The following is a 24,720-nucleotide window of genomic DNA, read 5'->3' as shown; positions in this document are numbered from 1 at the left end:
TCTTCACATTGCCATGATATTAAAAGTCTACCACGGGGGCTCCATGCCACTCTTCTAATTACTGTTCCTTGTCTTTCACCATTTATGGAAAATGCCTTGGACTCTGGCACCCCTCCTTGTTCTCATCCACTGGGTCCCCATCAGAGTCGTCACCAGCCTGCTCTCCCACCTCCCATGAGTCCACAGCTCCCCACCTTCTGATGCCACACCCAGTGGTACCTGTCTCCCCTCACTTCCACAGCCTTACTCATGAGTTATGTTCATTTTCTCTAAATCCTCTTGGCCCTCCTCTGTACTATCATATGTGGCCCTTTTATTTTTCTTCCTTGTCTCAGGCCACATGTCAGGCCTCACCACTTTGCTGTTGCTTGGCCAGGTTCTCCACCACTCACCTATTTCTGTTCTCCCATTAATTTGACACTGAGAATCTCCCTCAAATGTCACTTTAATCACATTCCTAGCCTTCAAGCTACACTTGCTCCTTCCTAATTCTTTGTTTCAAATTAAAGCTCTTACTAATAGGATCGAAGCGGTGGAAGGAATGTCAGAGATACTTCAAACACTATTTTACAGATAGCAAAGACTCACAGAGATTAAGATACTTCTTCACAGTTACTTTAGGCTCTCAGGCACCTCACTCTTTCCAAATTGCTCTTTTCTAATTAACAATTCAAACAACATCTCTCTTTCTTGTGCCACACCCATTCATGATCCCTTCCGTCCACAATACAGTATACTTTTAAGAACTGCTCATTTCATCTTCTAAAACCTCTCATGATGAACCTGCCTGACCACACAAATTATTCCAGAAAGTTTCACTGTTGGGCATATGTTGGCTTTTGGTAACTACAACAGATCAGAACCTGGGGTCTCCTGCAGCTCAGGCAGCCCAACAGCATGCTCCACTAAGGCCACCTCCTTAGGCCTGCCTCACATAAAGCATCTGGTTGTTGGCAGGGGTGAAACATGCTAAGATATGGTCTCTTGTGTGTATACACACACATACACATAGAACATACATACACATATAGAGACATGTACATAATGAATAATGTATATTTTGTATTTTAATATAGAAAACACCTTCTTATATAACGTATAGGAATTTATGAATAATGAATATATTCTTGATAAATTCATGTCACCCAAAATGCAACACACAGGCATACTTCGTTTTACTGGACTATTATATTTGTTATGGTGATCTGTGATCAGTGATCTTTGATGTTACCATTGTAATTGTTTTGGGGTGCCATAAACCACACCCATTTGACGGCAAACTTAATCGATAAATGTTACTTGTGCTCTGACTGCTCCAGTGATGGGCTGCTCACCTCTCCCCTCTCCTCAGGCCTCCCTGTTCCCTGAGACACAAAAATACTGAAATTAGACCAACTAATGACCCTTCAATGGCCTCTAAGTTTTCAAGTGAAGAGTCACATGTCCATCACTTTAAATCAAAAGTTATAAATGATTCAGCTTAGTGAGAAAGGCATTGTCAAAAGCCAAGATAGGTCAAAACCTAGGCCTCTTGAACCAAACAGCCAAGTTGTGCATTCAAGGGCAAAGTTCTTGAAGGAAATTAAAAGTGTTAGTCCAGAGAACACACAAATGATAGGAAAGCAAAACAAACAGTCTTACTGCTGATATGGAGAAAGTATTAGCCGTCTGGACAGAAGATCAAGCCAGCCACGTTCCCCTGAGCCAAAGCCTAATCCAGAGCACAGCTCTAAATGCCTTCAATTCTATAGGCTGAGAGAGGTGAGGAAGCTGCAGAAGACAAGCTGGAAATTAGCAGAGGTTGGTTCACAAGGTTTAAGGAAAGAAGCCATCTCCATGTCATGAAAGTGCATGGGAAGCAGCAGGTGCTGATGGAGAAGGTGCAGCAAGTTATCCAGAAGATGTTGCTAACACAGTGACTGAAGCAGGCTACACAAACAGATTTTCAATGTAGATGAAATAGTCTTCTATTGGAAGAACATGCCATCTAGGACTTTCATAGCTAGAAAGAAGTCAGTGACTTCTTCAAAGGACAGTCTGACTCACAATAGAGGCAGCTGGTGACTTTAAGTTGAAGCCAATGCTCATATACCATTCTGGAAATCCTAGCGCCCTTAAGATTTATGCTAAATCTGCCTGTGCTCTATAAATGGAACAGCAAAGCCTAGATGACAGCACATTCATTTACACAGTTTACTGAATTTTAACCCCAGACTTACAGCTCGGGAAAAGGATTCCTTTCAAAATATTACTACCCACTGACAATGTACTTGGTCACCCAAGAGCTCTGATGGAGATGAACAAGATTAACACCACTTTCAAGCCTGCCAACACAACATCCATTCTGCAGCCCATGTATCAGGGAGTAATGTCAAATCATGTCTTGTTATTTAAGAAATATATTTCATAAGACTGTAGGTGCCATAGAAAGTGATTCCTCTGATGGATCTGGGTAAATGGAAACCTTCTGGAAAGATCACAATTCTAGATGCCATTAAGAACATTTTTATGAGTCAAGAGAAGAGGTCAGAATATCAACAACAGGAGTTTGAAAGAAGTTGTTTCCAAGCCTCATGGATGGCTCTGAGGGATCCAAGACTTCAGTGGAGGAAGTCACTGCAGATGCGGTGGAAACAGCAAGAGGACTAGCCTTAGAAGTGGAGCCTGGAGATGGGACTGACCTGCTGCCATCTCAGGATAAAACTCTCACGGTTAAGGAGCTGTCTTAGGGATGAGCAAAGAAAATTATTTCTTGAGAGAATCTACTCCTGGTACAGGGGCTGTGCAGATTGTTAAAATGACAACAAAGGATTTAGAATATTACATAAACTTAGTTGATAAAACAGTGGCAGATTTTGAGAGACTTGACTCCAATTTTGAAAAGTTCTCTGGAGACAAAGTAGTGACTCTGTGGCATCTTACTGTGCTGATGGACACTGACTTCAAAGGGGTGTGGGGGGTACTTGATAATATGGGTGAATGTAGTAACCACAATGCTTTTCATGTGAAACCTTCATAAGAGTGTATATCAATAATACCTTAATAAAAAAAAAGTTCTCTGGGTAAATGCTATCGAACACCATGACATACTACAGAGAAATCATTAGTGAAAGGCATGTGGCAAACTTCATTTTATTTTAACATTCAATTTAACATTCAATTTATTTAACATTCATTTAAACATTCAAACTTATTTTAAGAAACTGCCAAAGCCACCCCAGCCGTCAACAGCCACCACCCTGATCAGTCAGCAGCCATCAATATCCAGGAATAACCCTCTGCCAGCAAACAGATTATGACTCACTTTCAAAGCTGAGATGATGTTTAATATTTTTAAACAATATTTTTAAAGTATGTGAATTGTTTCTTGAGACATAATGCCTTGCACACTTATTAGACTATAGTATAGTGCAAACATCATTTTATATGCACTGAGAGACCAAAAACTCATTTGACTAACTTTATTGCTGTATTTGCTTTACTGCAGTGATCTGAAACCATGCAGTATCTCTGAGGTATGCCGGTGTAAGTACGTAGCACTTTACTTCACTTTTCCTATTATCTGAAGTCTTCTCTCCTTCCTTTTCTGTGTGACTCATTCCAGATTTCTTTCTATCCTTAAACTTTATCCTCAACCAAAAAGTACCCCATCATCCCTATGACCTTTTATTCCTCCCTACAAGTTCCCATCTTTAAAAGCTCTTCTCAGGTAGTTCTTGGATGGTTTTAATCAATGATCTGGTAAAATGACAAGACTGTGCCATAAACAGTGGGCTGCTAGTCCCGCAGATGGGGTGTGCACATACCTTAGTTGACAGCCCAGTCTGAGGCTGTCAGGAACACCTATCAGATTAGCAGTTACTAGAATGGGGGAAAGTTGCAAATTTGCTAAACCACTTATTTTGTGCATGTTTAATGACCACCAAAAGGGAGGGAAAGCATATGTTCACATTGCTAAAGACTACAGAATAGGAGACAAAGGGTGCCCATTTTTTAGAAAGTCTGAGGTGTGGGAGACAGCACCCATGTGTACTTGCTTCGAGGCGTTCTAAATCCTTGTAATTTTACCTGTGGCCTATCTCCACTGACAGCTGTGACTGCTATTTTAATTTTGAAATTCAGCTGCTCCTTTGCCAGTTTTGACACAACATTTTAGGCATGTTCAGAAAGCATGACTCATGATCCTCTCTGAAGGCTAACCACTTCAGTACTCTATTCAATTAGCTCTCTGCTTCCTTATCTGCTGGATGTTCTCAGACCAAGATGCAAAACTGAGACCACAGGCAATTAGAGAAAGGAGGAATTCCAGCCAAGACATTTGGCAAAAACACTCAAGACCACATGAGAGGCCTAAAGGACAAAGCGAAGGAGATTAAAAACATATCTGCCAAAGTTTTACTTAATCTAAAAGAGCCTATTGATTAGATAATACCATTCCTTTCATTAACAAGCATGACTAAAATGTTTGCGATGCCTTCTGGTTTGCTACAAGGCTGGGACCTTGAGGAGAAGGGAAGGCACAGGGTAAACAAGCTGTACAAGCATCTGGAAGAATAAATATTAGCTTTAGAATTCATAAGCTAGGAGAGATGATTTAATTTCAGGAAAGCAATTCTTATCATCAGGCTATTCATTAGTTTCTATTAAAGTATACACCTTGCAGACTCAAACTTTTGCACTAAATTATTGTGATTTTATTAAATTTTTTTTCACAAAATACAAAGTTTGCACCACATTAGTATTCTAGCACAAGAAAATCCCAAATTTTTCATTGGTAGAGAGGCATGATTTATATATAGAATGTTGATGTAATGCACTTTCTTAAAATATTAAATAAAATTGTCATGACAAAGTAATGCCAATCTTGTATAACATGCAGATTATTGCTTAGAACTTGCATATACTTTTAAATGGCACACAAACATCTAAAATTTCAAGGGAATTACCTAAAGATATTCATTAATCCTTCCAGATAAAGCATAACCAGATAAAATAAAGAATATTAATTTGCTATTTTAATTGCTGATAAATCTGAGTAACAATGATTGTACATTACCAAGTTTCACATTTTGTAAATCAAAGTTCTTCAGCCTAAGGAAATAAATTAGAAGATGTGTTCTCAAAATGTTGAATGTATTTTGAAAGACTTCCAAAATCTTTGTGGCAATTAAATAGTAATGTTATATATTCTAGGGGAAAATTGTGTATATCACTTCAGCTATCACATTTACTGCAGTTTTCAAATAAATTTTTCAAATTAAATCTAATGCCTTATTATTATAAATTCTAATAATTACCAAAAAAACTCATAAATCATGCTAGTTACAGGTTAGTATGAGTATTATCTATGAAAAAATTCCTTAATAAGGAAGTAGACGTAATCATACTAGAAGCAAACCAAGGAAGAAACAGAAAAATATATACCATATTTTATTGTTCTATTTTTAGGCGTCATTAACCAAGAAGTAGAAAATACCTTAATGTACACTTAATTACAGAAATATGGAACAACATAAAGAAAAAGTATACAAATGGTGATAAACGAGTTTTCAGCCAGAGGTATTATATCTTTGAGATTAGAAATACTTCTCATTGTTTTTGGTCTTAAATATAGGGCCTGATATCAAACCTGTCTACTGCTCAGAGGCAATCAGTGTAAACATTTCAATGCAAATAAACCCATCTTTAGCAGCTGTCTTCCCTTCTTCACTGCTATCCAAAATATCTAATAAAGATATGACCTATTATCTAAGCTAGTAGAGGCAGTTTGAAGTCTGGGCTATAAAGGGGTAGGGCTCAAGTCCTTGGGTGCTGTACTTTGGAAAAACACCCTAAGTAATCCATTTGCTGGTAAGCTTGTTTTCAAAAGAAACATGACCATCACTAAGTTTGCTCCATTAAAGAACAAGATTCAGTCATGCTCCACAGACTAGCAGCCCCTCATAACAGCCTCGTTAACACAGCTACCTCAGTTCCTCCTCCTCCCGTCATAGGCTCTAAGGAAGAACATTTAATTTACATGCCTACAATGAATCCCCAGCTGACACATGTTATAAAGCTGTTACTGCTAAACCAGTTTAAGAAAAAAGAAACTACAGATGTTTCTCAATAAAACCACAGCATTATGAGCCTTGTCTTGCATTTTAACAAGTATTATTAAGTGCTACATGGCTTCCTATAGCCTCTTACTAAATTATGCTTTGTCTGATCATTACTTTAACTTTTTTTTCCCAATGAAAGAACATACTTGCAAACTTTTTAATTTGCCCCAATAGACTGGGAAGTTTGTGAGTACGGGGTGGTCTCACAAGTTGATATAGAAAGGTGATGGCATAAGCGAGGGAGGTGCTAAGGAAGTCTTTGGCGGCATTAGGAGGATGAGATGGAAAGGCTGGAAGGATTCAGAGAGAAAACTTCCAGATTGAGGGAGAAGCATCATGCATGTCAAGGGAAAAATCAGTCTCGGTGTCTGCTCCAACTCCAGGTCCTACTGGCTTTTCATTATTCTCACGAATATTACATGTGTTTGTGTCAGACTCCCAGTAGCTTTAGTATGCCTGTCATCAACCCAGGTGTGGTTAAGGCTGGGAAGGTTTGTGTATGCTGGGATTTCTGACAGGAGGGGTCTCAATGTTGTGCTGTTTGCACCTGTGGAGAAACACTGCACCACATTTCTGATAAAATTATATAAGTTTGCTTCCTATGGAATCCAAAACACATAAATACATAGTCTCAATGAAGTATAACTGATGATGTTAACAATACATGGACCTTTCAATTTCATAGAACAGAGTAAACCACTTAAAGCCAATTCAAATGTATATTTACATATTTGGGGTTAAAAGTACCTAGAAACTTAAACTTGTTCAAACATTCAATAGTGTCTTTTGGAACATGTTTATTTCACTTAAAAATGAATCAGAACAAACATAAATATTACAATGTGCTTTCCCCTATGTATCTCCATGAGAAGAATGTTTCCAAATGCACAACAAATGGCATATCAGACCATAAGCTGGCTCTTCACACCAGTGAAGAACCATTCTCCAAATGCCTGGTGCACCTTGGAGAAAGTGTACAACTTAAAAACCAATACTTTAGCAAAACTTTGACTTGAGTCATATAGATTAAAATTTAGAAAAGAATTCGATTCAAACACCTATGCTATAAACAGGTAGTTTTAAAAACTAGACCTTCACAATAGTACTGGATCACCCATAGTATATCAGTCACCCTTAGGAATGGTAAAGACATTATTTCTCTTAACATAGGGCTAGTCCATGAAATAACAAAATTACAATTGGAATAAAATTGCACTTCAATTTACCATAAGGAATCAAGACAGTTCAAGTAGGAGTTAACTGCTTTGCACTCATATATAACTCCATTTTGAGTTTTAAGTAAATGCAAACAATACCCATTAAAAAGATTTTAGATACAAGAAGGAAACTCTATAAACCCAAGCTTATAATTTTTAAATTCTATTGAGTAAAATAAAATATCCAATGCAGATTCTATAATCTTGCATGCTATTTAGTTGATTTTAATTTCTTTCAAAATTTTTTGACAATGTTTATTTTTCTAGACTACTGTACATTCAAAGAACATCTTTATAGTTACAGGTTGTCACTAACCTTTTTCTACAAAAATAGAGTTGCTTAAAAATTTATACCATTATTTTTATTTTCTATAAATATTTTAACAGAGGTGTTAAATATCAGAATGCCTAATAGAATCATTTAAATTGATCCATGTAGTCAAAACACTTAATATGTAAAATGTCTAGCAAAAGTTTGTCATTTAACAAATGAAAAATTCATCATTTAACAAATGATATGTTCTATCTTCACTTGAATCTTAGATAGGTGGACACAATCTCAGAACAGCAAGTATAGCTCCCGAAAGTTCTGACTTAAAGTAGGATGGCAGTCTAGTATCTTTTCCATTTCATGTCTGTTGTATGAGGAAATACATAGAATCTACTTTTGGATGTTGAATTAGCTGTCATGCAGACAGCGCATATAATAAGAATTGTTAACAAATAAACTTTAGTTCAAAACACTGATATTTTAAATACACATATTTAGTGAGTGGCTATACTAACAAAAAGTGCTGTCAATGAAAGTAAAAATGAAGTTATAAGCATGAAATAGCAACTATAAAAACTGAAACTGCTATATGGAAACTCACTAATGTTACAGCTTATCTTCATTTTGATGAGTTTAAAATCTGTGTTCAGAAATATCCAAAGAGTTAAAAATACTTATTTCAAGTTTTGTTTCTTTTTAAAGGAATGGATCTCCAAAATAGTTTTCTAATAGAAATGTCTTCCTTTTAAAAAGCCAGTTTTCTTGAAAAAGAGCAAGAAAAAAACAAGATAAAACCACTGATTCATACCCCCTCTAAACAACCAATACACATTTAAGTGCCCATGATGTGGAAGGCACTAAAGTTTGTTAACAAATTATCAATGTAATATCAGAAGCTTTAAAACAAATACCTATATTTTACATTAATTCTTTCAAAAATAAGTGTACCTAATATAAGGCAATCAATCACATTTTGTCATTTTAGTTATTGAGACTTCAATTACCTTCTTTAAATGTTCTAAAACTTATCAGGTTCTGTTTGCACTGGATGGCCAAATCAAATCAAATCAAAAGTGTTGCCATATCCAGCTAGCCTCCCTTCATGACCATAACATGAGCAATGAAAGAGCCAAACATTCTCCTTCAAACTGAGAAATTAAATGGACTAGATCTTTTGGTTTGGGTTCAATTAAACTGAAGTATTCAACACTGGTTAAGTTTAGTATCTTTTTTCTTAGGTAAGAACAATCATTAACATTCTTGAAAAAAATAAATAAATGCAGTAACAGCTAACTATATAATTCTATACTTGGGTTGCAAAAACCAACACAAAAACAAGCATAAACTCACACACACAAAATCAAACAAAAAACCAACCACGAGTCATTTATCGTCACATTTAAGACAAGAAAATTGATAATCAGAATACTTGGATTAAATTACCTATTTTTTTTTCTGTCCTTTAGGAAAGAGAGAAATTCAAAGCACTTGAACTTCTGACTAAGCAAGTATGGCTGTAAACTGTGAGTAAGATGTGAATACTGACTTTTTTTGTAGTTTTGGTCTCATCAAGAAGAAGCCTACTTTGGGAGAAGGATAAATACCCATTGTACAGACTTTGGTACTGGTGATATTGGTATGTAAACCCAGGGGAGGTTTTATAAATAGAAATAATATTTTTTTTTCACAGAAAAGGTGAAAGGGAAGCAGATAAAGACAACTGTGCTATAAAATTTTTTCTTAATGATTCCTCCTACTAGCCTAAATAGTCATCTATAACATGCATTTTTAGGAGGAATTCACCTCTTAAGGAGCTCTGCAAGATGTGTCTAAAGCCTTACTATAAAATAAAAAGCAGTGATTTGATAAAATGTTAAAAATAGAAATAAAGTGATATCTGAAGAATCTAAAAATGCAGGAAGAATTTTTCATGACTGAACTAATTAAATATTCCCAAAGGAAGCAAAATACTTCATCATTAATAGATGATAGCATATCTAAATGAAAAATAAACCTAATAGCCTGTGAAAAAGACCACTTCAACAATTTGGAAATTAAACCCTACACAGGTATTGACAGCCATTGGAAGAACAGTGCAGTGCGACAAAATGTTGACTGCTATGTACAGATTTAAAAGCAGTGCCCATTCTTTCAGCAAAACTGATGACATAAAACCAAGTGTACCAAAGTAGTATAGTCATCTTTTCACAGAGAAAAATGCCAATGCAGATTAACAGATTTCTGAAAAGATTCACACTATATTTATAATTTTTTATTTAAACCTTTGAGATTTTTATCCATGCTTATAATGCAGAGGAAATTATAAAAGAAATCCTGGGATAAAAACTAAGATTTAGTTTCTCTTTTCTAGAAGTAAAAAAGAAAAGAAAACACCAAAACCCTGATTAGCCAGTATAATTAATAAAGAAGCACAAGAACATGCCAAAAATCCATCCTATAGCAGGTAGTATGCTCATCAATAGCCCACTTTCAGTCAAGTTTTCCATTCTGAAGACTATTCTTGGCTTTCTCTTGTCTGATTAGAGAGATGACTTTGATGCACCCTTTCGTGATTTTGATCATCCACATGACATTCAACACATCTAAAACAAAACAAGTAGATATCCAGGAACATTGGATTAAAAATCCAAGCCTAATGTAGGCTTCTGTTCCTAATACGGAATAAAGGTAGCTATAGAAAGGAGGTATTGAGGCAATCCGCACGATGAAGAACACCACTGTCATGAGAATTCCATTGATGACATTAGCCTTGGAAAACTTAGGATACTTCAGAGCCTCAAAGAACCACCTGGAAAAAAATTAAAGAAATATCACACTTATTTTGCATCTCTGAGGATTAACCATTTTAATTTTAATTTTTAGTTATAAAGATTCAGTGAACATCCCTAAGAGTTATATGGAGAGGCAAAGGGCCTAGAATAGCCCACACAATACCGAAAAAGAATGAAGTTGGCAGATTCACACTGCCCACTTCTAAAACTTACTATAAAGCTACAGGAATCAAAACAGCAATGGCACTGGTGAAAGAAAAGACAAATGGATTAACAGTGTCAGCCCAGAAACAATCCCACACAAATACACGACTGACTTTTGACAACAGGATAAAGGTAATTCAATGGAAAAAGAACATTCTTTTCAAAAGAGCTGGAACAACTGGATATCTAAGTGCAGAAAAATGAATCTAGTCAGAGACCTCGTACCTCACACAAAAAGTTGTCAAAATGGACCACAGACTTAAATGTAAAATACAAAACTATGAAACTTCTGGGAGAAAACACAGGTAAAAAAACTACATAATTTTGGGTTTGGTGATAGTATTTTAGATATAACACCAAAACCATGATCCATTGAAAACATTGGTAAGTAAACATCACTAGAATTAAAAATTTGCTCTGTGAAAGGTACTGTTAAAAGAGAATGAAGACACTCATACACTGGGAGAAAATATTTATAAAATACATATATGATAAAGTACTTGTATCCAAAATTTGTGAAGAACCTTAAAACACAATAGGGAAATGACACAATCAAAATATGGGCAAAAGATTTTAAACAACTCATCAGAGAAGATATACAGAAGAAAAATAAACATATGAAAAGATGTTCAACATCCTATGTCATTAGAAAACTAAATTAAAACAATGAGACACAATTAAACATCTATTAGAATGATTAAAATCCAAAAATATGATAATACCAATTGCTGGAAAAGATACGGAGCAACAGAAACACTCATTCATTGCTGGTGGGAATACAAACTGATAAAGCCACTTTGGAAGACAGTATGGCAATTATAATGCTAAACATACCAAAGCATATAATACAGCACTCCTAGGTATTTTTCAAATGTTTACAACAGCTTTATTCATAATTACCAAAAACTTGAAGCAACTGAGACGTTATTCAACAGGTGAATGGATAAGCAAATTATGATATATACATATAGTGGAATACTATTCAGCAATAAAAAGTAACAAACCATTTGTGCAACAACATGGATGAATCTTAAATGCATATTGCTAAGTGAAAGAAGCTAGTGTGAAAATGCTTCCATTTATATGACATTCTGGGAAAAACAAAACTATAAAGACAGAAAAAAGATCAGTGGTTGCCAGAGGTTCAGGGAGAGAGAGAGAGAAGGTGGAGTAAGTGAAGCGAAGGGGATATTTCAGGGTGGTGAAACTATTCTGTATGATACCATAGTGGTGGATACATGATGTTATACATTTATCAAAGCCCACAGAATAACATGAAGAGTGTATGCAAATTTTAAAACATCATTTAGGAGGGTAGGAGATGCAGGACCAAATGTAGACTGTGACAAAAGAATCTAACTGCATTATGAATAAAGGACATAACCTTACTGAAGGGAGCAGGGGGTAAAAACAGGTCCTGATGTAAGTAACTCTGAAAATGAATGGAGACTCTTAAAACTAAAAACAAAAGAAACTATACATTGGTATTCTCCTTGGTAAAGCTGTGACTCCTGGGGAACATGTTAACAATTATACACATATTTTGGCATTTAACAAACAAGTAAATTAGTTTGGTGGTAAAGTGAGGATGAGGTTTCTCATTGTTGAAGAGGAAAGTTACAGACAAGTGAGTGGAGAAAGCTAGACTGACCCACATGATGCTGAATTAGAGTGAAAACATTAGTATGAATTCATGTTCGGCTTACATAGAGGTGAATGTATACAGAAATAATTGTAAGTATGTATGTATACACAGGTTACATTAACAAGTTGTCAGTTGGGAGGGCATAGAAACAATGATGCCCCAGTAACAATGAGCACACCCAGGGCCCAGATTTTGGTTTCTAATACCATTCTACAATGAAAAGAACTAGACCTCCATGAGAAATAGCTGATTCTAAGGCTGGGATAGAGAATATACAGTATGAATCTAGAAAATTTTTTTTATGTCAGAAAATAAGGAAGTGCTTTTAAAAATCCTTACTGATGAAGATGTGTTACAGGAGCACAGGAGCCAACTGAAACAGTTCACAAAGGCCAAAGCTGAAACAGTTTGAATAACAAAATAAACAATGTAGCATTGATGAAAACTCCAAGTGTAAAATAAATATTCTCAAATCCATAGTAATTTAAGTGAATGTATAAATCAATGATTGGGGGAGAAAACATAGTAATTATCTTGTGCAGAATAACTATAAATAATTCGTGTAGATACTGCACCCTCAAAGAGGTGAAGCGTAACTCCCCACTCCTGGGTGGAGTGGGGGGGCTCTGCACAGCAACTACCTTCCAAAGAGCTCAGTATCTGAAGGCAGGTGGGTGAAAAGAATAACTTTAAAATTGAGAAATCTGGCAAATCCTACCTCAGCCAGGCAAACAAGGAAAACATCAACAGTCATGTTGCCCTGATAGAATGTGATGAGAATGGCACTTTACTTCTGGAGTCTTCCGCAAAAGACCCCATAACCCAAGTTTAATTATGAGAAAAACATAAGACAAACCCAAATGGAGAAACATTCTACAAAACCCCTGACCAGTGCTCATCAAAACAGACAAGATCATCAAAAACAATGAAGGCCTGAGAAACTGTCACAACCAAAAGAAGACTAAGGAGATATGACAACTAAATGTAATGAGGTATCCTGGATGTTATCCTGGGGCAGAAATAGGACCTTAGGTAAAAACTAAGAAAATCTGAATTCATTTCTTTGACTATGTGGTGGCCTTGGGATTGTTCAGAAATGCTGTATCTCAAATAACCCATCCCTTTCCAGCCACAACTTTCAGGATCCAGTATTTCACCTTACCCAATTCCACCTAAACCTCTTCTTTGACCTCCCAACCCTCAATCCCTCACTATCAGCCTCTAGGCTTTGATTCACTTCCTTTCCTGCCTACCTGAACTCAGATAACTTCAGAACGCAGACCAGCACCCTCGGTTGTCTTGCCATTTCATCTATCCCAGCCACCCTGCCTGTCATCTCTAACCTCTCATCAAGCCAGCTGTCCTCCAGCAGTGTGGTATACAGGGAAGGTGGGTGCTGTGCTCTGCAGTCAGACTGCTTCTGCCACTCAGCAGCTGTGTGGTCTCCCTTTCTCTGTTATTGACCTCCACGTCTCAGTTTTATCTTTACAAAACTGGGGATAGTGATAGTTATCTCCCTTATGCTAATGAAGCTGTTATGACACATAGTAAGAACTCCCCCATTCTCAGAGCTCAATGTAAAGCTATTACTACTCACTGATACTGATATTAAGATAAATGGCATAAATATAATTTAAAGAGATCTGAACTTCAGTGAACTTCTCAAATTTGCTTGGCATTCCTTTTACTTAACTCCACATTCTCCATATAATTGCTGCCAAACCTCTGTCTCACCATTCAAATCACTTCCCTTCCTCTTCTACATCTAAATCCTATCAGAGGACTGAGATATTACATACAGCCCATCAACCAGGAATTCCTCAAACTCTCACCCTGTCTCAAAACTTGTCTTCAGTCATCTTTACCTTTATACTCTGAAGAAGAATCTCTTGTGCTCTCCAAAGCTTCACCCATGCTCTGGCTCCCACCCCACCTTCTGGGACTTATTATTATCCATTATTACCCATTTCCCTTGTTCCATCTGGTTCCCTATCTATAGATTTTTTTTCTTCTCTCTTATAACATGCTCACTTAAATCTCAAAATCTCTCCTCTGCTTGTCTTCCCTATCAAACTTTTTGGGAGGGAAGTCAGCAGTATATTCAGAGCTACTCTTGCTATACTTTGGAACCCAGTACAGTAAGACTGCAAAGAGATCAGCCACCAGTGGCTTCCCCATAACCAAGACAGTGGATTTCTCTTAGCCTTCATCCTAGGTGGCCATAGCCTAGGCTATGACACTGCCAGACATCATACTTCCTTCTCTCCTATCCTGATTTCCGTGATACCATTTTGTTTTGATTCCCCAACTACACTTTCTCAGTCTCTACTTCTTCTGCCTGTCCCTTAAATATTTGTGCCTCCCAAGCACCATTTCCTTCTCCATTCACTACCAAGGCCATTTCATCTACTCTCAGGAGTTCAACACCCTGACAGAAATCTGACTTCAAGTCCTCTCTTAAGCAATACTTGTGGTTCCACATTTCTAAGTTATTACTGAGCACCCCCATCTGGCAAATGACAGATTCTCAAATATGCCTAAAACCAAAACCCCACTCCTTGATTAACCTCCTCTTCTCCACCCATTACCACCACCACAGAAACTCCCCATTTCTCTTCCCATCCTCTCAATCTTTTAACAGATGAGAAGAAACATTTACATTCATTTTTATGAATAAACTCCATTTTAATATAAAAATCAAGGAATTTGCAAAGTAAGCTTTCACATGTAACACTGAGCCACAGAAAACTGGTTTGTGTAATTTAAATGATTGTATTTAAGATAGCTACATAAAACTACAAAGAACCCAGAGGGCATTTCTGGAGGACAGTCGGTGTGTTGGGGTGCCACAAGCATCTACATATTTGCTATTTTTGTTGTGCAAATTCAGGTTTTTCTGTGGAAAACTTTTTTTTTTTTGGTGTGGTTTATAGACTTTATTTTAAATTTAAGTATAACTGACATATTAGATTCTTATGTACACAGTGGTTCCACATTTATATAATTGCAAACATATCACAATAAATCTAGTTACCACTTGTCACCATACAAAGTTGATAGATACAATATTATTGACTGCAACACCCATGCTATATATTACATCCTCATGACTTATTGATTTTACAACTGGAAGTTTGCACTTACCAATCCTCCCAATCTTAATGACTGGAATCACCAGTGACTTAGTTATCCCAGTTAGGAACCTGGAGTTGTTCCAGACTATTTCTACAGTCTATAACCAAGCCCTGCACATTTTATCTCCTAAGATTCTTCCTAATCCTTCACTGATTCATTTCATTTCATTGCTGCCATTATAATTTTTGGTCCTCAGTGTCTCTTACCTAAAGGTCCACAAAAATCCAGCTGGTCTCTCTTGACTCTACTTTTCTAGTCTTTTCTCTTCGATGCCACAAATTCTACATTATATTTACTACTTCCCATTCTTGAAGCACTTCCCAAATTTTTGGTTGTCTGGAAAGGTGATCATCTGCAAATCTAGATGTAAAGAACTTTGCCTTTGGCTTTATAGTGTAATCACCATATTTATCTTCTACCAGGTTTTCCATGTGACTAGTTATTCATTCAAGTTGAAACAATGTTCTTTGTCTTTATCTTCCTCTCTTGTGTTAGAAGGACCACCTATTTTGTTGGAATCAACCTCTTCTTATCTGATTAGAAGTCATTCCAAGAAATACAGGCTAACAATCTGTGAGTATATATACAGAACCTGAGCAGGAAGGAGGGAGGAGGAGGAAGAACAACATGCATGTGGGAAGGAAGGGGAGGAGGAAAACACTTCTTTACCCACCACCCTCAGGTCTAAAAGAAAAGAGCAAATCATCTGTGTTTGTCACCCTCCCCCAGCCCCACAGAGAAGAGCCTGTGTTTGGTCACCCAGCACTTCCTCCTCTCCCTGCCCTTCTCAGGGAACTTGTGCCTTTCAGCTTAAGTTTCCTGGGAGATAGTTGTGCAGTGTGGTACTAACTGCAAATAACGTAAAAACAAGGTATTATTTGGTGTATTTCACATTTGGAAAGGATGAGAGCATTACTTGTAGGCACAGAAAGAAAAAAGTGAGAAAAAAGGTTTGGAGCAAAGAATCAGTACCTACATGGTACTGGTTCAGTGAGTTTTAAGAGTTCAGAGCTGAGAGTCAGAGGCTCAGTGAGCTGCAGGGTCCAGGAGATAATGTGAGTTCAAGAGGAATGAAGAGAATTTTAAGAAGTGTTGCTGTGAGTAACAAACTGGATCTTTGTTGACATCCTTGGAAAAACGCCAAGGATTTGGATGCTGAACTGTTTCTGGGACTGTATGCAGAGATTGGTCTGTGAGCTGAACCTAGTTATATCTTGGTTGCAAATGTAATTCTTTCAGGCATGTAAATATTTGTACTTAACAAATATTAACTGGAAATTTAGGAGTTCAGGAACTTAATTTTAGAAAAGTTGTCCTCCATGCCCATGTAACTTTGAGTCCCCTTCTACTTCTAAATTATTCCTTCCTTATATCTACTCTTCCTTCTCTTATTCGATTCCAGAAATTCAACTTTATCTTTTCAATACCATCTTCTCTCATGGCTTCAAATGTCACCAACACCTGATCATTCTGAAATTCTCTGCCTCACCCAACATTTCCACTCAGATGCTCTGCTTGTCCTCTTAGCCAACATCTCCAAAACAAAATCACCTTTCTGCCTGGTCTTTCTAATTCCCCCTCACTTTTAATGGGCCCATTCCTCCAGATCCAAGGTGAAGGTTATCTTAAACTTGCCCTTTTTCTCTATCTCTAATTTCTTATCCATCACCAATTTTACCTTCTCATCCCTCAAAATCTCAATTTTGTTATTTTCTCTTTATCTCCATAATTTAATTTGGACTCCAATTTATTTTCTGGTCTAATGAAATTACATTATTCATTCACACAGCTAAGAGTGGTATGCTAACCTCCTAACCCAACCTTTTGCCTCTAGTCTTACAACCTATCCTACAAATACCAAAAACTAGAATTATTCAGTAGTAAATTCAGAATGTCTTTCTCTACCATAATACATTCTCACTGTCCACTGGGTCAAATTCAATCATCTCTCCCTGGCATTCAACACCTTCTATGCCTATACACCCTCCTCCTAAGACATACTCTTTGACCCTACAAATCTATGCAGTTTCTCTTTCACACAGCATGTTTCTTCCACTTTTCAAAAACATGTTCATTCCTTTCTCCTTGAGTGAGAGCCTCCCTCCCCAACAACTTCTAAAAAAATCCTAAAACATTTTAAGAATATGTCCCACTTCCTCTGTGAAGACTTGCATGACAAGTTTCAATCAATAATAGGTCTCAAAATGTGGTTCATGGACCCCTGAAACTTTTCAGGGGGTTAAAGGAAAACTATTTTCATAATAATATTAAAATATGATCCACCTTTCTCATCGTGCTGACTGCAACACTGATGGTGCAAAGCCCTGGTGGATAAAACTGTTGGCATCTTAGTGCAAATCATGGCAATGGCACAGAATGTACTTGTAACTACTGTATTCTTTAACATCACACACTTGCAGTTAAAAATAATAAAAAAGGGGGAGGAAACCAGTTTCTTTTAAGAATGTTATTAACAAAGCAGTAAGAATGATTAGTTTTATTAAAGCCTGACCTTTGAGTACATGTCCTTTTTTAAAATTGACATGTAGTTGACATACATTATATTAACTTAAGGTGTAACATAGTTCAACATTTATATACATTACGAAGCAGTCTCTATAATAAATCTAGCTGCCATATTTTACCATACAAAGTTGTTACATATTATTAGTTATAATTCCTATGTTGTATACTGTATTCCCGTGTCTTATTCATTTTGTAGGTGGAAGTTGGTACCTTTCAATGCCCATCCCGTCACCCCCACCCTCTCCCATAATATTCTGTGATAAAATGGGACGCGCACATAAAGCATTTCCACGAGGTGCAAAGATTGTCGGGAGGAGAAACCCTTGGATGACAATCTGAACTGTGAGCTAAACTATCTGCTTTTTCCACAGAACACCATTTTTACTTGAAAGACCGACTGACAAACTACAGTTATTCAGACTTGGGTATTTGGTATGTACTTTCTCAGAAATGAACAAAGTAAGTTGGTCACATCAAAGGAAAGAAACTCCACAGTGGTTGTTGCCAGTAAAAAAATTTGAACTTCTAAATGGGAATCAATATTTTGGAAAATTTCTATCTGCCACTGAGAGTTGACTAGCCTGCCAATATTTAAGAACTTTTCTAAAGAGATCAGCGGTGATATTAACCAATGTGAGTTTTTTAATAGTATCTAATAATGCACCAATGTTTGGGAGACCTACATAACTCAGACAACCAATATTTTCAAATGACCAAGGCATGATGATACAAACTTCTGCATGGGTAAAATATTCAAAGCACGAGAGAGACCAAGGGATTTGAATGTTAAGAGTCTACAAAAAGTTCACTGACATAGTTTCAGATTCCACATTTAACTAACCTTTAAGAAAATACTTATTGGTATATTATAGTGTAGTACTAAAGAGGAATATGCATAATTATTTGAAAAGGCTACTAAAATTATCCCTCCATTTTCCTACTACATTAACTCTGACAGGCAGGGTTTTTTTCATATGCTTCAACCAAAACTACATTTCATAGACTGAAAACAAAAGTGAACTTGAGAATTCAGCTGAATACTATCATGCTAGGCAATGAAAAGATATGCAAAAATGTACAATAATTCCCACTAATTTTTTTTTACTTTGGCACTGTAGCTATTTTTCACACAAAAAATTATGTTAACAGGAAATATTGTTTATATTAAATTAATTAATAAATATTTTAAATGTCTCAGTTTTAATTTCCAATCTGGTAAATATCAACAGATATTCCCACAGGAAGTAAAAGTTCATTCAGATCCTTAATCATTTTTTAGATCAACAAGGTTGGGAACAGCTGTTTTATACTATAAATACGGTGTCTTTCTTGACCTTTTTGACACAATGTCTCATTTTGCTAGCTCATTCTTTTATATTTTTAAGTCCCATTTTCTCAAACATAGACATGACGCCAGACACAATACTTGAATCTCCCTTAAAACAGGGCCTTGGGCATGTAGGTACTGAGAAGGTATTCAATAAATACTGACTGAACATACTAAGGAACACAGGTGCAAAGTTTTGTAAATAATTTAATTTTAAGACCAAGTCATAAATATGTCCTCATAACAGTTAAGGGCATTTAAGAAAGAAATCAGTTACCATCATTAAGTTACTTTTTATGAAAAGAAACCTGATACATGAGTAGAACTTAACAGCAGAAATTTAATTGAAGCCCAGGTGTCTAACCTTTATTTCTGTCTTCTTTTACTTTATACCCCACCACATGCATTCTATGTGCCTCTTTAAATTATACAAAGCTATAAAACAGAAAGAACATAAAAATACCACAAAACTCTAACAGTGTTATGTAGCAGGGCTACATAACTCTGTCATGATCTCTCTGCTGCTACATTATGCTACTTCTTGTTCATATTCTAATGAACAATTAGAATGAACACTCCCCATTTTCTTAATCTACAAATGATTTAAAGCTTTTGGAAAACAGTATGGTGTAACTTTTACTATAATATTAAAGAGTTAAACTGTCTCTAATTTTACAGTTTCCCAAAAAGAGTTTCAAACAAAAACAAATTGAAGTTCTTTTAAATGTCAAAGTTAATTTTCTCCTGCTTCAAAATTGTATAATCTGAATCACATGCAAGAGGCAGACATTGCTAATGCTTAACTGATCACCTCCTAGGAGTCATTCATTTAAAAAACAATTAAATGGCTATGATGTGCCAGACAATGTACGCTGGACCATGCAAAGTTTAACAAAATTTGGCCCTTGACCTCATGACATGCAGCGATGAATAAGAAACAGAAAAAAAGAGACAAACTTTACAACAAAAATTATTAATCATCAATGGTATGACTTCAAGTCGCTATTATGGAAGTATAGGCAAGGGACACCACTATACGGAAGGAGATGGGGTTAGTGATAGAAATAAATCTGAGTCTTTAAGGATGAGTAAGAAGCCAGCAGGCCTTTCCAGCAGGTGGACAAGTTGGAATGAGAGGAGATTTCTGAAAGAAAATGTGGCAGAAAGAGATAAGACAGCTCTCTCTACTTGGACAGCTTTCTGTGTCACACTAAAAAGCTTATTTTTATCCTTTGAGCAGCAGAAGCCATTGACGGGATTCAACCAGGGGAGCCACATATTCATTTTTGTGTTTTAAACCAATCACCATGGAAGACAATAATATCAAAGAGAGATTAAAGAGAAACAGGACTGGCAGCAGGCAGACAAGTTGAGAGCAGGGACCTGCAAACTTCTCGTATAAAGTGCCAGAGAGCAGACATAAGGTGATGATAGGCTTTGGATGTTATGAAGTGTTTATCACAAGTGCAAAAGAAGTCATGGTAGACGAGTGGGTGTGGCTGCACTCCAACAAGGTCTACTTACAAAAACAGGAGCAGGTTTGGTCCTCAGGCTTAGCTTGCTGATCACTGATCTAGAACAGCACTGTCCAAAAGAACTTTCTGTAATCATGAACAGGTTCCCACAGGACTGTTACAAGTTCAATTGAGGAATTAAATTTATTTTAATTTAATTTTAATTAAATTCAGTGTAAATAGTCACGTGTAGCTTATGGCTACTGAGGCTGGTACAAGCTGAGGCCAGAGACAATGAACTGGAGCATGGACAGGAGAGGTGGAGAGGAAGTGGCCAAGGCCAGAAATATTTAGGATGTGATATAATAGGACCTGGTGGTGGACCAAATATACATGAGGGAGAAAGTCAAAGATGATTCCCACATGTCAAGCAGGGGTAAGTCCGAGAACGACCAGCCCACACACTGAACAAGAGACTCTAAGAGAATATGGAGGGAAATATGTTGCATCCCATTTTAAACATGTTGAATTTGATGCACCATCTGGGAGAACAAAACACTTGACTGTATTACAAATAGGTGATATAAGATGTACTTTTTTCTTTCACAGAGAAGGCAACTGTAGTACACAGACGTTAAACAACTTACCCAAGGTCAGAGCCAGTAGTAAATGACAAGGCTGAACAGCTTGTCACATTACAGTCCATTATAATCCGTTAAGCTAAAATGAGTAAATAGGTAATAGCTGAACCCTTGAAAGCAGCCCTCACCCAGGGAGAAGGACAGAGAAGCTCGATGGGCCTAGAAGACCTTGGGGAACACCAGCATATAAGGAACTGTCTCTTACTAAGACTGAGAAAAGATGGTCAGAGAAATATGAAAACCAGGTAAGTGAGGTGTCGCGAAAACAAAGAGGTCAGGCAGCAGAAGAAGGCGGTGACCAACAGCATCACATCCCCAGAGAGAGACAGTAAAGAGGCAAAGAGAGTTCACTAGATAGTTGGAACTGGAAGTCGTTGGTGTCTCTAATCAAAGAGTTCCAGCAAAATGACAGAGGAGGAAGCCAAATTTTAATGGATTTAAGAGCAAAAAAATATGAGAAGCAGAGAAAGCAAATATAAACTATGCCCTTCCAGTGTTTACTATCTTTGAGCATATTGAATATATGCGTTCAATAACAATAACAATGAAAATGATAACAATATATCTATTGTCAAAAAAGGGCAACTACCCCCCTCAGGAAGTGGTGCCTAATTTCCTTGTTCCCTCACGGGTTAAGAGTGGGCTATCCCTCACACCTTGCTTTCAAAGAACAGAGTAAGAAAAAGAAAAACTTCACAGTGAAGAAACCTGCCAAACACCATCTAAACCACACACTGAAGTTCACAACCCCAGGGATGTCATGTGGACAATCAGGTACCTCCTGATACGATGTGATAAGAAGACCACCTCATCTCTGTAGGATTCCTTCCAAAAACCCATAACCTCTTTCTAGTCATGAAAAAAAGACAAGCCCACACTTGAGGACATTTTGCAAAGAAACTGGACACTACTCTTATCATTGTCAAGGTCATGAAAAACAAGGAAAGACTAAGAAACTGTTACAGAGCAGAGGAGACTAGGGAGACACATCAACTAAATGCAATGTGGCACCCTGCACTGAATCTTAGAATGAAAGGAGAACACTAAAAGAAAAGCTGATGAAATCCAAAAAAGTCTGGAGTTTACTTAGTAATAATGTATCAGTGCTCGTTTTTCAGTTTTGACAAATGTTCCATGGTAATAGTAGGGGCAACTACATGAAGGGTATGTGAGAGTTTCTATATGTTCAACTTTTTCATAATTCTATAATAAAAAGACTATTTTTTTTTAATGGGAGATGAAGATAATGTGGATATCAGAACTTGGAAACAGAAGAACTTGGTGTCGGGAAAATGAACTGGATCCAGAATGAACCCAATATAGTAAAGCCTTGTCATACTGCAAAGAGAGCTGGGTTCAAAAGCCAAGACCACTTCCTAGCTAAGGAACCCTGAATAAGTTTCTCCAAACTTTCCAAGGCTCGGCTTACTCATCTGTACAATGGTGATTATAATTCATAGCACATATTCTCATTTTTACATAGTAGCTTTAGGATCATAGAAAAAAAATCCTCAAATTAAAGAAATAGCTGCACAAGTTTAAAATAATTAATGGTATCAATAACCTACCGTTGATTCACAAAAGGGCTGGAAAGTTCTGAAAGCAGGCGAAAATTCCCAATGTATCCTAGCACTCCGTCCTTCTGTAGATGATAAAACATAAACACAAAGTGTCAGGGATAACATTTATGTCAAAATTTCTAAATATTAAAGAAACATTCAATAGTTTCTCAGAATATAATGAAAACAGATAGTTTGCTAAACTGATTTTCTTCATGAGAATTTAGAATTGCCCTTCAAATTCTACAATATTTTAAAAAGTATATTGCACACTTCTGTATATAATGTTCACTAAAAAAAATATTTCAAGCAATTGTTTCACATTGAACCAATGAATTCTGCAAGCAGCCACTACTGAGAGCATTCTCAAATTACTGTAGAAATAATGATCAAAGGGTATGAATTTCAGCAATAAAGGAAATTTTATAGCAATTAAATACCTAATGGGAACTTATTTTTATGTCCAGATAGATGCACCTTAAAAATCTCAGAAGTCTACTTATCCTAAATTACAATAAGCCTGCCAGCAGATGCATATTTGCCGAATATAACTACACATGTTAAATCTTATTTATCATATTTGACCTGAAAAATAGATTTGTCAGTCAGAAGATCCTACAGCTAAAAAACACACTTTTGGGACTTTTCTGAATTCATAAATATAATGCCTAATGCATTCTACCAATTTAATAATAGAAAAAGTATAGCAGAATTAGCATTAGAAAAAGAACCATAGTAGACATTCCAAAAATTTATAAATGTAAGAATTGTTACTATGTAAATGGAGTCATTCCAGCATTTTCAATTAAATTAGAATTATGATTACACACCAAAGGCAGTAGTCCTATCTGCTTCCCAAACGTTAGATACATATGGGAACTTCAGAAACTCTTTTTCTACCAGTTATATCATGCTTGCCTTCCAAATGGAACAATAGAAAGCAATTTTTTAAAACATGAATGAATTTATTTGAAGATTTTCAGTACGTCTCCATGTAAATTAGTTTAGGGATTAAAAGTTCAGACCTGGATTATAAGAATTAGCTTTTCCAAAACTAATGTAAAACTTCTTGTAACCTCAAACTCACTGTCCTTAGTGAGACTGGAATGTGTGATGAGGAAGAAGGGAAGGAGGATGGCCACAGAAATAGACAGTGGGCAAGAGAGGCACTGTGCACAGGCGGTGCTCATCTTTTTAGATACAGCCAAACCCCAAAACACACAGTCCCACAACACATAACATTGTATGAGAATAATTATGCATGTGTTACTACTTTACATAGAAATATAAAGACTGGACATATATTTGAAATTATATATTATTTTGTTATTAAAGTAATTATATAAAAGTAATTATATATTACTTTTCTGTTAAAATATTTAAATAAAACAATATAACTCATTAATGGTGGAATTAGTAGTAATTAAGTAGACTAATTAAATAAAATGTGTGAAAAATGTAGTACTTTTATGTTTTCTTTCTGTACTTTAACTGTCAGGTATTTAAATATAGTAGGCTATATTACTACATGTTTTTAAGAACCATAAATGTAAGACTTTTTAACAGGAAAATGTAAATACAATATTAATTAAACCATTACCTACATTTAACAAAAAGTAATATCTTTCTATCCATGGTACAGTAGGGTATTTTCATTCCTTGTTTCCTTTTCCAATAATATTCTGAACTGCCTGTAGCCTTTATGATATCTTTTTTTTTACCAGGGGTAAAACAACCAGAGTCAAATGTAATATTCACTTTGAGTTGTAGCTCTGCTCTTAGAAACCCACACTACTGGTATTAGTCCAATATGATGACCTTAAGCTAAATATTTTCTTAACAACAGTG

At 36.2% G+C, this 24,720-nt stretch overlaps 1 protein-coding gene across 5 annotated transcripts in view; it reads right to left on the bottom strand.

Annotated features, from left to right (window-relative positions):
* The window catches only part of TLCD4 (TLC domain containing 4), a 75,896-nt gene that overhangs the window by 9,849 nt on the left and 41,327 nt on the right, over nucleotides 1-24,720 (bottom strand). For 4 of the 5 annotated variants that reach the window (XM_036997986.2, XM_036997988.2, XM_036997985.2 and 1 more), the window contains exons 6-7: nucleotides 22,882-22,955; nucleotides 6,882-10,398 (exon numbers count right to left, since the gene is read on the bottom strand). In XM_036997986.2, the coding sequence (XP_036853881.1) occupies nucleotides 10,080-10,398; nucleotides 22,882-22,955 (393 nt within the window). In that variant the 3' untranslated portion in view covers nucleotides 6,882-10,079. Of the gene's footprint in view, nucleotides 1-6,881; nucleotides 10,399-22,881; nucleotides 22,956-24,720 lie in introns of those variants that run through there. The other variant, XM_036997989.2, reaches the window with a different exon arrangement.

This window comes from Manis javanica, chromosome 4 (genome assembly GCF_040802235.1).
Source record: "Manis javanica isolate MJ-LG chromosome 4, MJ_LKY, whole genome shotgun sequence".
NCBI classification, from domain to species: domain Eukaryota; kingdom Metazoa; phylum Chordata; class Mammalia; order Pholidota; family Manidae; genus Manis; species Manis javanica.
This window is presented reverse-complemented; position numbering and strand designations above follow the sequence as displayed.